Source organism: Clarias gariepinus, chromosome 1 (genome assembly GCF_024256425.1).
Source record: "Clarias gariepinus isolate MV-2021 ecotype Netherlands chromosome 1, CGAR_prim_01v2, whole genome shotgun sequence".
Taxonomy (NCBI): domain Eukaryota; kingdom Metazoa; phylum Chordata; class Actinopteri; order Siluriformes; family Clariidae; genus Clarias; species Clarias gariepinus.
Genome location: NC_071100.1, coordinates 9884334 through 9902112, shown reverse-complemented (window position 1 = coordinate 9902112; position 17779 = coordinate 9884334). Strand labels below are relative to the sequence as shown.

Below are 17779 nucleotides of genomic sequence, written 5' to 3'. Positions count from 1 at the left end.
AGTAATGGCTAACCTCAGCTTGTTGGTCTAAGTGACCACTACTGTAGCTCAAAGTGAGACAGTGCTCCGCCCATTAATCCATGATACTAATACCAAGCAAATAGGAATATATATATATATATATATATATATATATATATATATATAATTAAACATATATATATATATATATGTTTAATTATATATATATAATTTCACATTTTATTTAATTTACATGGTTAATTTAATCGGTCAACTTGTGGACTTTTGTACTTTTACTTGTAGTAACGTTAAATCGTGTAAAATTGCTGCCAGTATTAGGGATTATATACTGATAACGTTAAAAACGTGTGATAAAGTGTTACCAGTATGTCAGGAACATGTGCTAATGCCCCGTTTCATACGAGGGAATATAGTTTCAGCGATATTACATTACTTACACGTTAGCAAGTCCAGAAGGTTTTAATCATAACTATAAGTTCACTACAAACATCACTCACTCCAAACTGGCCGTTCTATGGTTAGATCAAATGAAAGAAATGGATAGAATCAACATAATTCGGACAACATTCGTTTGTACATCATGATAAAAATATATGAGCAAATGCTTTATAGTTTTGTCAATGGATGTAAAACATGTTTAAAATTATGCCAACTAAGAAAAAAGATATATTTAAGTTGATTTAAAGTGTTTTTAAACCAGTTGTCCTAACTAAAGTCAAGGCCAGACAGTCGCCCCATATGGTGTTTTGGCACTTCGGATAGCAGAAAAATGATGAAAAACTAAAAAATTTGGAGAAGTTAGAGTGGTTTAGTAGGTAAAGAAGGTATAACAAGTAGATGAGAAATTTTTATGTATTTTTTAGTTTTTTCTGCAAAATAAAATTAACCCGGACAGAAAAAGCGGGCGTCACGTCATTGACCCATATATGCGCATTTATCCTCACCTATATGGGGATATATGCGCATATATAAAGCCTATATGCAGTATATATTCATATATATGATAATATATATGCTGCATATAGGCAAAATTGAGGTGCATATATGTGCATATACAGGCCATATAGGTCTCCTGTATTGCTTCTTTATATCCACATATAAGCCCTATATGTACATGCAAGATATGTCTCCTATATAGCTCATGGCAGGATCTGGTCATTTTAGCTCATATCTCACTTTGGCAACTGTCATACATGATGCGCTCATATTTTCTATTATCAAGGCAATAACTAAGAACTAACTAAATAAAAAAAAAGCAAAAACTTATGTGCGAACACGTGAAATTGGTATCACATGTAATTGGCATGTTATGGAATTTAACTATAGTTATACACATTTTAGAATTTCTGTCGCATTATCTGCTAATGACCCGAGGCAGGACACGCCCACACGCCAATCACACGGAAATCAGTCCGGCTAATTTACATACTAGGCCCCGCCCCCGGACACCGGCATGAAACACACACACACAAAGACAGGCTTGAGTTTACACACAGATTCAGTTTTCTGCACGTTTGGAAGATGACAAGGAAACTCTTCAGAATGTTCTGGAAAGTGGGAGGAGTTTACATTTACTTAAGAAGAAGACTGTGTGGCCCTGACGACGAACGGGAGCATTTTGAAGAGAGAATATCCAGTAAGTTATTAAGTCTTATATAACTCTTATTCTGATAATATTAAACTAATATTAGTAAATATTTTCCTCACTTCAGCTAGCTCTTGTCAGCTTGTGTGACACATTGGCTTTCAATGCCATTTACATAGTTTAGGTAAATCATGCTAACATGCTGCCTTTCTGTATGTAGCACAAACATGATATTTCCCGGTGGCTAAGCTAATGCCTTATGGAGTTTACAGATGTTTATAAATGTTCTAATGTATTTCCCCTTGTTTTGGATAGCTTTAGATTATGGTTGCTAATATGTATTTGGCTCCGTTTTGGTTAGCTTATAACACTGTTTTATATTTTTATCATTAATCTGCTTTTATACATAAAATCCTATTAACTATTGGGAAGCTAAGCAAGAATCAGTATGAAACATGAAAAAGTTTTTAAAAGTTGCCAATAAATTAATATTGTGATGTGAAATTATTTTTTAGATTGAAAGGACTCTGGGGTGTTTTGCCAGGCAGAAGCGTAGAGAGCATCCCGCCTTGCCACCTCTGCTACTGCCATGGTGCGGAATCTGCTGCTGGGCACCTTCAACTTGGAGAGTTGGAGCTGCAACCTGAATGGTACAAAACATGTTCCTAATCTCTTCTGTCCTTAAAAAAAAAAAAATCAGTCATGTTCTGTGGAATAAATTATGTTTGTGTGCGGGCCATCGCTTTTTTACTTGCCATTTTTGTATTTACTTGAACCTCAAGAAAACGTGATGTGTATATAAAAAAACTCTTGCTTTCTCCACCTTCATTTTACCCCCCTTTAATAATAATTTTGAAATATTACTTTAAGGTGAAAAGCCAACCAGAGGGGATGGGGAGCAGCTGGTCGCGTTTATTAGGCATTGGAGACTGCATAAGGTAGGGCACCCATTATTGTTACTGTATCTGTTTGGGACCTATGTACTAATTCATCGCTTGCTCACTTCTTAATCCTACCTTTCCTCTTCTAAAGTCACATTTCTGGGGTATTGCGCTATAAGGTGTGTAGTCCTCTATTTTGTAGAACATATAGTGTAGCAAATAACCTTGTGGCAATAATTGTTGTCGTCTGAAGTTTTAATAAATAATCATTTATTATTATTATACTGTCTTATTTTTGTCTTTTCTAGATGCTACATTGAAGAAGTGGCCGGCAGACACCCGAGGGCAAACAGGCACATCTATCAATTTAAAGCTCACGAAGCTGAGAAGGTCCTCAAAATATATACAGTATATGTTTTCTTCCTGTTGAGTTTTTTTGTCTTATTTTTGTTCTTGTACTATATTTTTGTTCTTTTACTATTTGATTGTTCTTAAAAAAATTAAAAATAAAAAATTTCTACATTTTGGGCTTTTATTTATGTTGTCTAACAGCTATGGATTTTAATAATTTTACTATTATCTAGGTAAAAATATAGGTGCATATATGCACATAGGTACATGTATGCATGTATATATAGGTACATATATGCACGTATATATGTACACATATATGTACATATAATATAGGAAAACGGCCAATTTTATATATGTCACATATATTAAAAAACCTATATCAAACCTATATTAAAACATATATGTTTTATATAGGGTTTTTCCGTGTTGGCAGAAGACAGGCATTATATCACTAACTGAAACTGTAATGAATAATGAAGGTGCTTAGGGGAAATGTATCGGTAAAAGTAACACTTTCATTTAGGAAATGAAACCCATTACAAAAACTTCATTACAATTACAGTATTTAATTATAATTTTGATATATCCGTACTACACTGTATTATTGGGGTATTGGTGGCTCAGTGGGATGTTTCTCACCTGCCATGTGTAAGGCCCAGGTTTGATTCCCACCCAACCCCTAACCACTGGATACAGTGGCTTATTCTTTATTTTCTTTGCTCTTTTCTATCTGCATATTATAGAGTAAAGTAGTGCTAAGTGTGTTTAAAGGAACTTGTATTGACTTGTATGAGTTTGAGTGTCTTTACACTTATAACTTTCATTTATTAAATGTTCAGACCTGAGAAAACTGTTCTTACCAACTCAAGTAAATTAAAACAATGTGAGGATTCTTAATAAATATATAACACGACTGTTCATCCTGCTTCTGTAATTCTAAAATAAGGATTATAATATATAATTCAAACAAAATAATTTGACTTGATCTGTAGAAAGTGAGATGTCAAATTTTAACAGTTGTGTATTTATCAGGGAGATTCAGTCTCCCATGTGTGACACACAGACCAGTGCATACAGGTGATTTGACTTATTCAGCAAAAAAAAAATCAGCCATTAATGAGGTCAAGGAGAACAAATACATTTCTAATGCCTTCATCTAATCCTATTTAGTATTTTTTCTTACTATTTTAGTTTTTTTTTGTGATCGTTGAGGTATGGAATGATTGTTGTGTACATAAATGGAAATGTATGGCTTCAAGTATATTTGTGTATTTCCTGTGTAACAGTGAGACCACGTCCAGTACTGAGTGTATCTCCACAGAACTGGCTGACTGAAGGAGACTCAGTGACTCTAAGCTGTGAGGTTACAGACTTCTCTAAAAATTTGACATTCAGCTGGTACAGACATGTTACCTACAGAGACAGTGATGGAGATATCATGTATAAAGAGGAACTCCTCTCAGACAGCAGCAGAGGATCTCGAGGCTCCTACACTATCAGTCCTGTCACTCGTAATCACACAGGAGTTTATATGTGCAGTGTTGAGAGAGACGGACAGCAGGTTCAGACAGATCGCAGTCGTCCACAGCCACTATGGATCACTGGTGAGGAAAAATTAAACACCCGTGTGCTGGTGTGTTGAATATAGATGCGTAAATAAAATCTAAACATTTGCACAGCTTTAATTTAATTCATGCAGAATCATATCTGTGATTATGTTTCATGTAAAACTCTTTATATTCTCCCTCCCAAGTGAGGAATGTTAAAGGCAGTTGCATAGCCCTAAGCACTGGTAGAGGATTATTCTCATTCACATAGAGCAGCACTCTTTATTACTGCATAAATAAACAGTTGTGTGCCTTATGTTTAAGGTGAATCTCCTCTAGTCTCTCTGATCATCAATCCCAACAGAACTCAACACTTTACTGGTGACTCTCTCTCACTGAGCTGTGAGGACCAGAGTAACTCTACTGGATGGACAGTGAGACGATACAACCACAGTGACAGTGTGTCAGATTGTTCACACTCATGGTGGGGATCAGTTACAGGATCTACATGTAAAATCAGCTCCCTCTCCACAGCACACACTGGAGTTTACTGGTGTGAGTCTGAATCTGGAGAAAACAGTAATCCTGTCAACATCACAGTGCATGGTGAGTCTTCACGCATCGTGTTTATTGTTTAAAGGTAAATGGAAATGTTTTCTTATGAAATATTCATGATTCTAAGTCTCCAAATAGGAGAACTGTTCAACAAGAGACACTTACTGTAACAAGTTTATTTCAGTAATGTTTTGAAATTTCTAAATGTTCTGTAATTGTAATATTACCTGAAGGCAGCAACACAGTGTCTCTGTCTAGGTTTTCTCATGAGCTGAATCAGTTACAGTAGAGCAGGTAAACCAAACCTGGCTGATTATTGTCTCAATGTCATTAAATAGACATAGTTTTTCACCTGTCAGCCAGTTCTGGTCTTAAACTCCGTCTTTCCGTATGAGGTTTTCAGTGAGTTCCCACCAAACAATATGCACAAAATTAAATTTTATATATATATATATATATATATATATATATATATATATATGTACGTGCATGTTATTCACAAGTTCTGACGCGTGTCCCTTTGTTACACAGTGTCACTCACGACTCCAGACGTTTCGTTGATTTCTTTGTCTCTTGTTTATTTTCAACATCAAAGTACAACGGTAGTTACAGTTTCTTGCATAAATCCACTGTAGTCACGACAAGTCGTTTGCTGTGTTCTGTAGCTTCGAGCTACGTCTCCGATCGTGAGGTTTTTTCTCACTTAAGACCGTTTTTGGCGCTCCTGAAGCAAGGACAAGTATTCACGCACCCATCGCTTCCAGAATAGGTCGGCAAGGTATTAAATTTGCTTCCACTTGCGACGTGCATAAATGTCCTCTTTTTTAAAAAGTCCAGGAGGCAAGTTTCACATATTTAAAGTGTCAAGTGCCGTGCAAAAAATGCTTAAAAAGTGATTTATGTAAAGTGACTTGTGACTTGTGACCACCAGGTGTAGTTGTGCAGTGGCCACTAGTGTAAACGAATGTCCAGAATGTCCAGTGTGTGTGTGTAAAAACCATATGTGTGTCAGTACTGTGTGGTGGTGTGATTGAGAGACCTTATCGCCTGTGGGAAGAAGCTCCTCCTCAGTCTCTCTGTGTTGGCCTTCCGGAAGCGGAATCGCTTTCCTGACCTCAACAGAGAGAACAGTCCATTGTTGAGATGGCTGAGGTCCTTCACAATCTTCCTGGCCTTGGTCCAGCACCGCCTGCTGTAGATTGAGTGCAGGTCAGGGAGCTCGGTGCGGATGATGCGCTCAGCTGATCGCACCACCCTCTGTAGAGCTCGTCTGTCCTGCATGGTGCTGTTCCCGAACCAGGTTGAGATGTTTCCCGTCAGGATGCTCTCTTTGGTGCAGGAGTAAAAGTTCCTGAGCACCTTGGAGGGCAGTCAGAAGTCTCTCAAGCGTCTGAGGTGGTAGAGACGCTGCCGGGTCTTTTTCACCACGGTGTTGATGTGACAGGACCATGACAGGTCCTGCGTGATGTAAACACCGAGGTATTTGAAACTGTCCACTTTCTCCACTGGGCTCTCGTTGATGACGGGGGTCTGGTAGTTCCTCTCCTGCTTAGTGCTGAAGTCCACTATCAGCTCCTTTGTCTTACTGATGTTTAGAAGGAGGTTGTTCCTCTGGCACTAGTTCTCCAGATTCCTAATCTCCTTCAGCTAGGCCGTTTCGTTGTTATCAGAGATCAGGCCCACGACGACGGTGTCGTCAGCAAACTTAATGATGGTGGTGGAGCTGGTAGTGGCCACACAGTCATATGTGTACAAAGAGTACAGCAGGGGGCTCAGAAAATACCCCTGGGGGGCTCCAGTGCTGAGAGTGATGGAGGCTGAGACATGTCCGCCCATCCTTACTGCCTGTGGTCTGTCAGTTAGGAAGTTGGAGATCCACTGACACATAGATGAGCTGAGTCCCAGGTGCTCCAGCTTGGTGGTGAGTGTGTAGGGAATTATGGTATTGAATGCAGAGCTGTAGTCGATGAAGAGCATTTTACCATAATTCCCCCTCCGAGTGTCCAGGTGAGTGAGTGATGTGTGGAGTAGATGAGAGATGGCATCGTCTGTGGAACGATTTGGACGGTATGCGAACTGTAGTGGGTCCAGTGTGTCGGGTAGTGAAGAAATGATGAAGTCTCTGACCAGACGTTCAAAGTACTTCATCACTACTGAAGTGAGGGCTACAGGGCAAAAGTCATTGAGTGAAGCAGGATGTGGTTTCTTTGGGACAGGAACAATGATGGACTCTTTGAAGCATGTGGGGATCACCAACTGAGATAAAGAGATGTTGAAAATCTCAGTGAACACAGGTGCTAGCTGGTCTGCGCAGGCTCTGAAAATACGACCTGAGATGCCGTCTGGTCCTGCTGCTTTCCTGGTGTACACTCTCTTGAAGGCTCTCCTCACGTCATGCTCGGTGATGATGAACGCGCTTCCGGTGCTGGCAGTGACTTCCTGTCTGCAGCCGTTAGCGCCGCTAGCATTAGCATCGCTAGCGTCTTTAGCTGCAGCCTCGAAGCAAGCATAGAAAATGTTCAGCTCGTCTGCCAGAGTCACATCCGCATTCGGCATACCGGTTGTTGGTGCTTTATAATCCGTTATTGTCCTTAATCCCTGCCACAGGCTCCTAGAGTCACTCTGTTGGAGCTGTGACTCTAGTTTTCTTCCGTAGCGCTGCTTCGCCTCTTTCACCGCCTTCCGGACACTGTATGACGCAGCCTTGTACGGTTCCATGTCCCCCAACGTGAGTCCCGTGTTTTAGGCAGCGGTGCGAGATTTCAGAGCGTTGCGGATGGTTTTATCCACCCACGGCTTCTGGTTGGGAAACGTTTTAATAGTCTTTTTCTTCACGGTATCATCCGCTAGTTTCCCAATGAATCCCACAACCGCTTCCGTAAACACGCTGACGTCATCATCGGAGCTGGTTCTGAACATGTCCCAGTCTGCGTCACCTGTAACGCGGCCACCGATTAGTCCGTCCAGCACGCGACCTCCCTCTGAACCGGAACTTCCTGTTTCAGCCTTTGTTTGTATTTTGGCATGAGGAAGATGGCGGCGTGGTCGGATTTGGCAAACGGTGGACAAGATTGTGCCTTGTAGCCGTCCTTGACAGTTGTATAGCAGTGGTCCAGTGTCCTTTCTCCCCTGGTGGGGCAGGTGATGTGCTGATAAAAGTTTGGCGCTGCGCGTTTGAGGTTGGCACTGTTAAAGTCCCCCGCCAAAATAAGCGCAGCGTCCCGGTATTGTGTCTGGTGCTGTGTGAGTGCCTCATGCAGCTCGCATAAGGCAGTGTCCATGTCCGCTTGTGGTGGAATATAAACGGCACTGATTATGACCGATGTGAACTCCCGAGGAAGGTAAAAAGGACGACACATGATGGACAGTAGTTCCAGATTTGGTGTGCAGGAGCGTGTGAGAGGAACAACGCTCGCACTGTTGCACCAGCTGCTGTTCACCATTAAACACACGCCGCCTCCCCTTGACTTCCCCGAGTCCCGTGTCCTGTTCATGCGGTGAACCGAGAAGAACTCGGCCCGCTGGATTGCGTGGTCCGGCACCGCTGGGTTCAGTCATGTCTCGGTGAAGCAGAGGAAATTGCAGTCCCGAATGTCTCTCTGGAACTTTATTCTGGCCCTGAGGTCATCGAGCTTGTTTTCCAGTGACTGGACGTTGGCGAGCAGGATGCTAGGCAGAGGTGTGCCGCCGCTTTGCGTCGCGTCCTTTGTTGTCCCTCAGGATCTCACTCGGCCAGCTCCGATCCGGAGTTAAAAACGTCGAATTGTGAGTACATTGTACACCAATAGAAACAAGAGTGTCTCTATCATAACTAATGTACTCCATGGTGGTAATTTTGCCGATTTACAAACGCTGAAAACTAACTTAAAAAACGAAAACAAAGAAAAGGTGGTCGGAGCAGTCGTGACGGCAGATGACCTTACCGGCGCCATCTTGAAATAAGTTTAGTGTTTGTTCTTTTGGTACGGACCTCAAGATTTTTTTAACTGATCTTATTTGCCTTTCCCATATTCCACCGAAATGAGGCTCAGCAGGATTAAATATCCATTGTATTCCCTTTTGCATGAGGACGCCTTCAATTTTTGACTGATTCCACTGTTGGATAGCTTCACGCAATGCAATCTCAGCACCTATAAAGTTTGTTCCATTGACGCGACACAAAAACAATTACTCCCGTGACCCGATGCCGCTTCTGGGCTCTCTCGCGCTGCGGTCGCGCATGCTCGCGAGAGCTTAACCCTGGGACCAACACTTGTCTATTAGGACAATATTGTCCATATAGAGCCTATTTCATTGTGCAGGTGAGCAGCATTAGCTCCTTAATCCTTTTCCTGCTATTTAAAATGCCCCTTTATGTGGCCGCGCTACATAGACCGCCCCCCCCACCCCCGCCCCCCCCCCCCGCGCCCCAAGCCTCCGGCGTCTGAGGAGAATGTCCGTAAAAGCGCTTCAGATTCACCACATTCAATAAATTAGTTTTTTGTGGATTGCCCCAAGACACTGTGTAGTTAATTGGTCCTTTTCTTTTCTTTTCTTTTCTTTAATTCTGCTGGTCCCTCCCACTTGGGCGCTAGCTGTGCAGAAAATCTCTTTGCCGGGGAGGAGAGTGAGCTAATTCTTATCCCGACCAGTTCTCCCGGGTGAAAGTGTGCTTCTTTCCTCCGGGTATTGTGATATCTGGCTTGTTGGGATTCAGGATGTTTTACTCAGTGTTTCACTTCCTCCGTGATAAATCTGTGTCTGTCCAGTGATGAGTAGTTTGTATAAGCAGGTGTTGACGAGATATTGGTAAGCCTTGCTAGTGGTCTGCTAGGTTTAGCGTTTTCTGTTCTGTGTCGTTGACAAACGCTGCATGTTCTCATGTAGTGTCAGAGGTCTTTTCGCACCGTCGGCCACCATGCCACATCTAGCAACCTCAGCAGGGTTTTAAGTTGCCTCTGGTGTCCTCCCCTGGGATTGTCGTGGTAGAAATGGAGAAAGGTTTTAATTAATACCTGGGGAACCACCAGCTGGGGCTTCTCTCCGCGTTTTACTGGTACCCGGCGATATAATGCCCCTTGATGATGTTCGAAGGAGACCCTAGTGTGCTTCTTGGATGGTCCGTAGAAAGCAGCTTTAAGATAGTAGGGTCCTCCTGTTGGGCTTGGACTATCTCACATAGGTCACTGGGTAGGTCGGTGAAACCTTTAGTGTTCATGATGGCTAGACATGGTTCGTGGCTCGATGGCTCTTGAGAAATGGTATCTGGACTCAGATTTAAACAGTCCTCGCAGTCTTTCTCTACCCTGGAACCTCTTTTCACCAGCTGTTGTGTAGACATCCGGCCACTTTTGGGTTGATGTTCTGCAGGATTCGCCCCACTAGTTCTTCCTCGAAAATATCCAGCTTCCACTTTAGACAGAGGGCCCAGTGGTCATAGGTGAAGTCTCTCAGGCGTTGTCCCGGCTGTTGTAACCAATAAATAAACAAACAACTTCACCTTCTGTGAGGTAGTCATCAGGTAAAAACGCTGCCATAAATGCCTGTTTAAAAGACTTCCAATCCTTCACCTTGCCTTTCTCCGCCTTCCACCAACTTAGAGCTGGTCCACGTAGAACCGTGCCGAGGGTTCCTAGCAGTCAGTGGTCTGATCTCTAAATAATTCTCGGCTTGCTTAATGAAGTTGAACACATCAGCTGTCTCTGACGTGTTGCCAAAGGCTGGAAACTCCACGCAGATGGGTGGTCGAGCATAAAGAGAAGGAGAAGAGGGTGAGACTGAGGAGGAAGGCTGAGCAGAGAAGTGTACTGGAAAACAAGGAGAAATGTCGTAGATATCATGACTGCTAGGGTGCTTTACCTTGGCCGTAGCTGTAGTGATTGAAGTGCTGGGCAAATGTTGATCCTGAGATTATTGTGCAGGGGTGCAGGCCTGTAACCTGTGGCTGGTGGGCGTACTAGTGAGACGCAGTCTCTTCATCTGGTTTTCTCAGATGACGTCACGACGTAGAAAACAGTCAACGATGGCTCTCTCCATTTTCTCGAGAGCCTCCTGGCAGTAGCACTTCAGCCCTTCCAAGCTCGCGTCCACTGCGTCACAAAGACTGATTTCTCGGTTGACACTGCTGTCTAGGGACTGTCTAAAATCCCGCTCTACTGAGCTTACTTTATCTGTAAGCGCCACCATATCCACCTTGCATTAATTTAGTTCATTTTGTAGTGTGTGCACCACATCAATATTAGTCACATGAGCAACAACATTATCATCATTATTGTCATCATCATGTCTATCAGATATATATAGAGAACTAATCAACGAAGCTATTTCAACTGTAGGGTTACGGCGTGTTAAAATGCCTTATCCGCATCATCCAGCACATAACTATCAACAGCAAAGCCGGCTAGCCTACCACTAGCATTAGCATTATTAGCGTCCATTTTGTTCAGCCACGCCACACAACATCGGAAAATACCCCAAAAATACCAATTCCCCGTACGGGCCACCACTATGTAGCGCTTGAATTTATTTTAAACCGCTAGTTACTATGCAACGGGGTCGAGAATCAAAATATGGGCTTGTAAACAGCACTTCCGGTATTGCGCAACCAAGGACAATATAAGACGTGACACAAGAACATTTACTAAAACAGACCAAAGTGTATTATACAAAATGAACCAATAAATAAACAAACAGGGTGCACCACAAACCAATATATAAAAAAAAATATACAAATATAAACAGTGTGTGCGTCAAATGCAGGTGTGTGTGTGTGTATGATAGTCAGTGATATTGTTGTGTGTGAAATGGTGTACGGGAGAGATGGCTCGGCCTCACCGGGTTAAGATGAAAAGTCCGAGAAAACGGAAGGAGATGGGAATTGATGAGTCCTGGGGAAAATAATCCACTGCAACCTCAAACAATCTCTCTCTCTCTCTCTTTGAGTAACCAGCGCGCTGCTTCATCTCTCGGTGCCGGGTCGCTTGCCGGTTCCGGCTTTATACCGGCACCCGTGACCCGACGCTGCTTCCGGGTTCTCTCGCGCTGCGATCGCGCATGCTTGCGAGAGCTTAATCCTGGGACCAACACTTGTCTATTAGGACAATTAAAACCATATAGGGCCTTTTTCATTGTGCAGGTGAGCAGCATTAGCTCCTTAATCCTTTTCCTGCTATTTAAAACGCCCCTTTATGTGGCTGCGCTACAATGGATCCAATTGTTGTTTTTCATGAATTTTACACAGGAAACTCCTCTGGAAGCAGCGTCGGCTGGGTTTTTTAAAGTGTTGACATACCTCCACTGCTGTGGCTTGGTTGACTCTCGTATGATGGAAATTCTGTTAGCAACAAAGGTTTTAAAGCGAAGTTTTTCATTGACAATGTATCTCAAGACAGTTGTACTGTCGGTCCAAAACACAAAGTCCAGCAGTTTTATTTCCATTTGACCTTTCAACATTTTGTCGTTGTTCATAGCAACCATTGCCGCTGTCAATTCCATTCGGGGGATAGTAGTTTGTTTCAAGGGCGCTACGCGAGAATTCCCCATCATGAATGCACAGTGTGTGAGTCCATCAGCATTTACTAACTTAATGTATGAGACAACTCCATATCCCATTTCACTTGCATCTGAAAAGTGGTGAAGTTGTGCTGCAGCTGTAACCTCAAAGTCAACTGGTTTTACGCATCTTGCTACACTGAACTTAGACAATTGATGCAACTCTTGTAGCCAGGCTTTCCATCTTTTTATAAATTGTTCGGGAATGTCATCATCCCAAGCGAGTTTTTCTTTACATAGCTGCTGCATTAAGATCTTAGCTGTAAGTATGACTGGTGCGAGGAAGCCTAAGGGGTCATAAATTAAACTAGTGACTGACAAGATTCCTCTTCTAGTCACAGGCTGCTCTTTTAAACTAATCTTGAACTTGAGCGTGTCTGAATTAATACACCACAGCACCCCTAGAGCTCTCTCAACAGGGAGTGCGTCTTTACTCAAATCTAAGTCCCTCATGTCTTTGATTCTTTCACTCTCAGGAATGGAAGTTAGTAAGTTCGACTATTACTTGCCCACTTGGTGAGTAAAGTCCTCCACTTGCGCAAAGTTTGGTGAAATTGTTATATAACGCAACTGCTTGATTATGACTAGAGACAGACTTTAAGCAGTCGTCTACATAAAAGTTTTTAAGTACTGTGTTGACTGCCTCGGCAGGTGCATTGCTGCGGTTTTCTTCTGCTGTTTTCCTAAGGGCGAAGTTAGCTACACTTGGGGATGATTTTGCACCAAACAAATAAACGACCATTTTATACTCGACCAAGTCTTGACTCACGACTCTATTCGGCCACCATAGGAAATGCAACAAGTCTGTGTCCTTTTCCGGAACTCTAACCTGATAGTACATGGCTTCCACATCTGCCATCATGGCAACTTCCTCTTGTTTAAAGCGTGTGAGCACTCCAATGAGTGAGTTTGTCAGGTCGGGTCCCTGCAGAAGCTCGCTATTTAATGATACTCCCTGATAGCTAGCGGCACAGTCGAAGACTACCTTTAGCTTTTTCTTTTGAGGATGGTATACACCATGGTGAGGTATATACCACACTTGCCCGTCTTGTCGACTTAGGTGAGGTGTAGGGACCTTGACTGCATGATCCTTTTCAAACATGTCGTTCATGAAGTTTGAATACTCTTCTTGAAAGGAGCTGTTATTCTTAAACTTCCTTTTGAGGTTCAGTGCGCGCTGCATGGCTGCACTTCGGTTATTGGGCATTTGAATAGCTGCTTTTTTAAATGGCAGGCCGATGTAGAAGTGATTATCTGTAAACTGCAGAGAGTTAGTTACAGAGTCTAAAAACTGATAGTCCTCTTGTGACAACTCGGCTTTGTCATCACAATTCCGTTCAGGAAAGTCATGGTTGTACTGTTGTATCAGCATTTGTTCTACACTTTCGATAGAGACTCTGTAGGCTGCAACGCTCGCTTGCTCATTATCACACGTGCCTTCCTTGACCGACTCTCGAAGAGGTCCATTTATGGTCCATCCAAGAGCGGTCTTTACTGCATATGGCCCATTGTGCCTGCTGTTAATTACTCGCCATGGTTCTAGGAGCCTATGCTCTTTGTTACCTATAAGAATTTCAACTCTAGCACTAATCTGAGGCAATTTTACTTCGCTGAGGTATGACCACTTATCAATGTCGTGCTGTTGTGGAATGTTTTCCACTGAGACTGGGATGTTCTTTTGTGTGAACACTTTGGGGAGTTTGACAAAAGTGTTTTCTTCCAGACCACTAACCTCTAAGTCGGTAAGCACGTAACTTTCAACTTGTTTTCTCGCATTCATGGTGCTTAACATTATGTCAATTTTTTCACCTTGTACGTTTAATAGCCTTGCTAATGACTGTACAAAAGGTAGCAGAGCTGCCTGGGTCCATAAAGGCGTACACTTCTACTGTCTTATTACCTTTCTTGGACTTTATTTTAACAGGTACTATGGAGAGAATACAGAATGACTCACTGTAACAGGTAGTGTTTTAACTGGTTCAATTTTGTCAGCCTTTACGATCGCTTGAGCTGTGTCTTGGCTGGGCCAGGGGTAGCTCAGTGGTTAAGGCATTGGACTACGGTTCGGAAGATCCCAGGTTCAAACCCCACAACCACCAAGTTGCCACTGTTGGGCACTTGAGCAAGGCCCTTAACCCTCAACTGCTCAGATGTGTAATGAGATAAAAATGTAAGTCGCTCTGGATAAGAGCGTCTGCTAAATGCCTAAATGTAAATGTAAATGTAAATGTCTTGTGCTGCAATGTGTAGCATGCGAGGATGTTTCTTTGAGCACAACTGACATGTAATTTTCTTTGTGCAGTCTTTGCTTAAGTGTCCTTTTACCAAACATCTAAAGCAGAATCCATTCCTTTTCAAAAAGTCCAATTTGTCCTTATATGTCTCATTGTTAAACTGGTAGCATTCATCTAGGGTATGGTCTTTCGCACAGAATGCACAAGGTTTAGTAAAGGCACTGATAACTGATGCACCATTACTCCTTACTGTAATCGAGTCTTTATGATTTTTACCAACCTGTTTTACGCCGGTTGCAAAGCTGCTACCTCTTTTTCCTTCTATTTTTTGCTTGCGCCCCGGAGGAGGTTTGTTGCAGTGTTTTTTATCACTAGTTTAAGCGTTCAGGTTGCCGAAAAGTGGGTTGGACATTACCGTTGCTTCTTGCTCTACAAATTCCATCAACTGCACAAACTTGGCTCTTTTCTGTGTGCGCCTTTCGTGCATATATGCATGGTTCCTCCATCTTTCACGCAATTTGTAGGGCAGTTTTAAGACTATAGTCCTCAGGTTGGTAGCATTGTCTAGCTCATCCATGTAATCGATGCTTGACATGGTATTGTAACAGTTTACCAGGAACAGGGAGAAAGTTGTCAGCGACTTTCCGTCCTCTGACTTTTGCATGAGCGTTGTAGCGATTATTTGTTTATTTCCAAACTTATCATGTAACAATCTCATGGCTTCTGCATAACCGCGATGTTCTGGTATGAGCTGGCAGCTTCTCACGAGGTCATTAGGCTGTCCTATGGTGTACTGCTCAAGATAGTACAGCCTATCCACATTGTTATCAGTTTTGGTTTCAATGACATGTTTAAAGGCTTTTACAAAGGAGGTGAACTTAAGAGGGTCACCATCGAACGAAGAAACGTTGCACGGAGGTAAGGAAAATTGCCTTTGACTCTTCGCAAACATTTCTGTAATATCTGCCTGAAGTGGCATCCTACCCTGAGACTCTACTGTATTAGTATTGTAAAGTGAGTGTTCGTTACCCTGGGTAGGCCGTTCCATTAAGGTGCTTGATATTATGGGTTTGGCACTCATGGGCATGCTTAAATGGGTTGCTCGGAGGTGTGATGGCAGTTCGAGGTATTCCGTTGCCAAACTGTGGTCGTGGTGGTCATTGTGTTCCGGTTCGGGAGCGCATGCACCACTCCTTTCGATGGTCACGTCCTGTCTTGCAGGACTTTGTCGTTCTTAACAACCCTAATACACTTTTATTTTTGCATTAACCTTTGCAAGCTTCGCTTCGAATTCCAGCCTTTTCTTTTTAACCTTTAATCGTGCTTGGAACTGTGCTTCCTCCATTTCTAACGCCTGCGGTTGCTCTAAGATTGCTGCTGCAGCCAGCAAGGATGCTCTGTCAGCTTCTGCCTGTTTTAGCTGAGCTAAGGATGCTGTAGATGTTGAGGACCTTTTGGATGCTGCCGTCAATACGCTTCCGTGCTTGTTATGCGCGAGCGTCCTTAATTCCACCATTGACACACTGTCTTCTGGTAAAACTCCGTCGTCAAATGTTTGAAGCGGCTTAGAGCGGTTCTTAGTCTTTGCAATCCATGACTCTATTTTCTGTGAATTCCGTGCAGTACAGCAATTTATACTTGTGCAGGTCTGGCGGACCATGGTCGCATTCGTCTTCATTCAAACACGATCGCAAATCTCTGTTACATTTAGCAAAGTCTTCTAGTAGCGCTTTGTATTCCGTATAGTATTTGGTTTCAACATCATACAGATTGCAGGCATCGTACATAAGCAACTCTAATTCACCGGTTAATGCAGTCAATTGACTCCACTTGCCTTCTCTGGCGTTCTTCAGTTCGTGAAGGTTGTCTGCGGCATCTTTGTCGTCTGTGCCATCACATGCTCAGGTTCGGCGACAGCAGCGTTGTCCTCGCCGTCTGACATAGTAAAATTTAAAGCAGGCAAGTCCTCTTATCGCTTTCGGTTTCAGTTGCTTGTCGACAGTCGATGCGCGTTTTTGAGATCGCACGCGCGCTCTTCACTCCATGTTCACACTCTTAAATCACTTATCTTTATTTTTGCAGCGGAGCAAGCGTTTGACTTTACATGTACGTGCATGTTATTCACAAGTTCTGACGCGTGTCCCTTTGTTACACAGTGTCACTCACAACTCCAGACGTTTCGTTGATTTCTTTGTCTCTTGTTTATTTTCAACATCAAAGTACAACGGTTGTTACAGTTTCTTGCATAAATCCACTGTAGTCACGACAAGTCATTTGCTGTGTTCTGTAGTTTAGATAGATTACAGTTACAAAAACTCATTTTACTGTATCTTTTAGCTTACAGTCTCACGATCTCACGGTCAAAAGCTTGTTTTTTCCACACCTTTCTGTATCCTTCCGTGTCTTAACAACATATATATATATATATATATATATATATATATATATATATATATATATATATAAATTACCGGTGTCAAATTCTGTAAAGATAAGCGCAAGACTCATCTTAGAAAAGGTCCTTGGAAATGTAGTCCCCAGAACCATCTGCTCTCAAACACAAAACAAACTCACACCTTCAGCACCGTGCTGGGGGTTCTGGCCTAGCAATGGGAGGCAGTCCTTTCATTTTTTTATATTGCAAAACAATGACAACTTAAAGAAAATAAAACGAGCTAGATTTATGGTGAATACAATAGTAAATACTGAGCAAAGGGTTCAATGGAAAATAAAAGAACACAAAGGCTTGTGAACTTAAATTAACAGCGTATGCTAACACTGCCCAATAACCAAAGAACAATTCAGGAGTACAACAGAACTGTCTTATACCCTGGTTCTGTGACTTATGTTCTAACAGCCTTATGCTACTAACCAATTAGCAGGCCTTGACCTTATAAGGTAAATACTGGCACACAAAGATAAGCTTATACTGCTTCTAACTAGACCTAATGCACACATCAAAATACATATTTCAATCTCAGGGCTGGCTTCCTGCCAAACTTGAACACATTGTACAGTTGTAGCAGACGTGACTCTATACAGTTCATCATTAGGTAAAAGGAACATTGCTGGTAACCGCAGGCCTTGCAAAGGTTAACAGCTTCCTTTCTG

At 42.4% G+C, this 17779-nt stretch overlaps 1 protein-coding gene across 1 annotated transcript in view; it reads left to right on the top strand.

Moving 5' to 3' along the window:
* Positions 1-2156: 2156 nt before the first annotated feature.
* Positions 2157-17779, top strand: part of LOC128515988 (Fc receptor-like protein 5) — a 31062-nt gene continuing 15439 nt past the window's right edge. The window contains exons 1-3 of the mRNA XM_053490317.1: positions 2157-2217; positions 4089-4435; positions 4919-4955. Coding sequence (XP_053346292.1) covers positions 2157-2217; positions 4089-4435; positions 4919-4955 — 445 coding nt within the window. The remainder of the gene's footprint in view (positions 2218-4088; positions 4436-4918; positions 4956-17779) is intronic.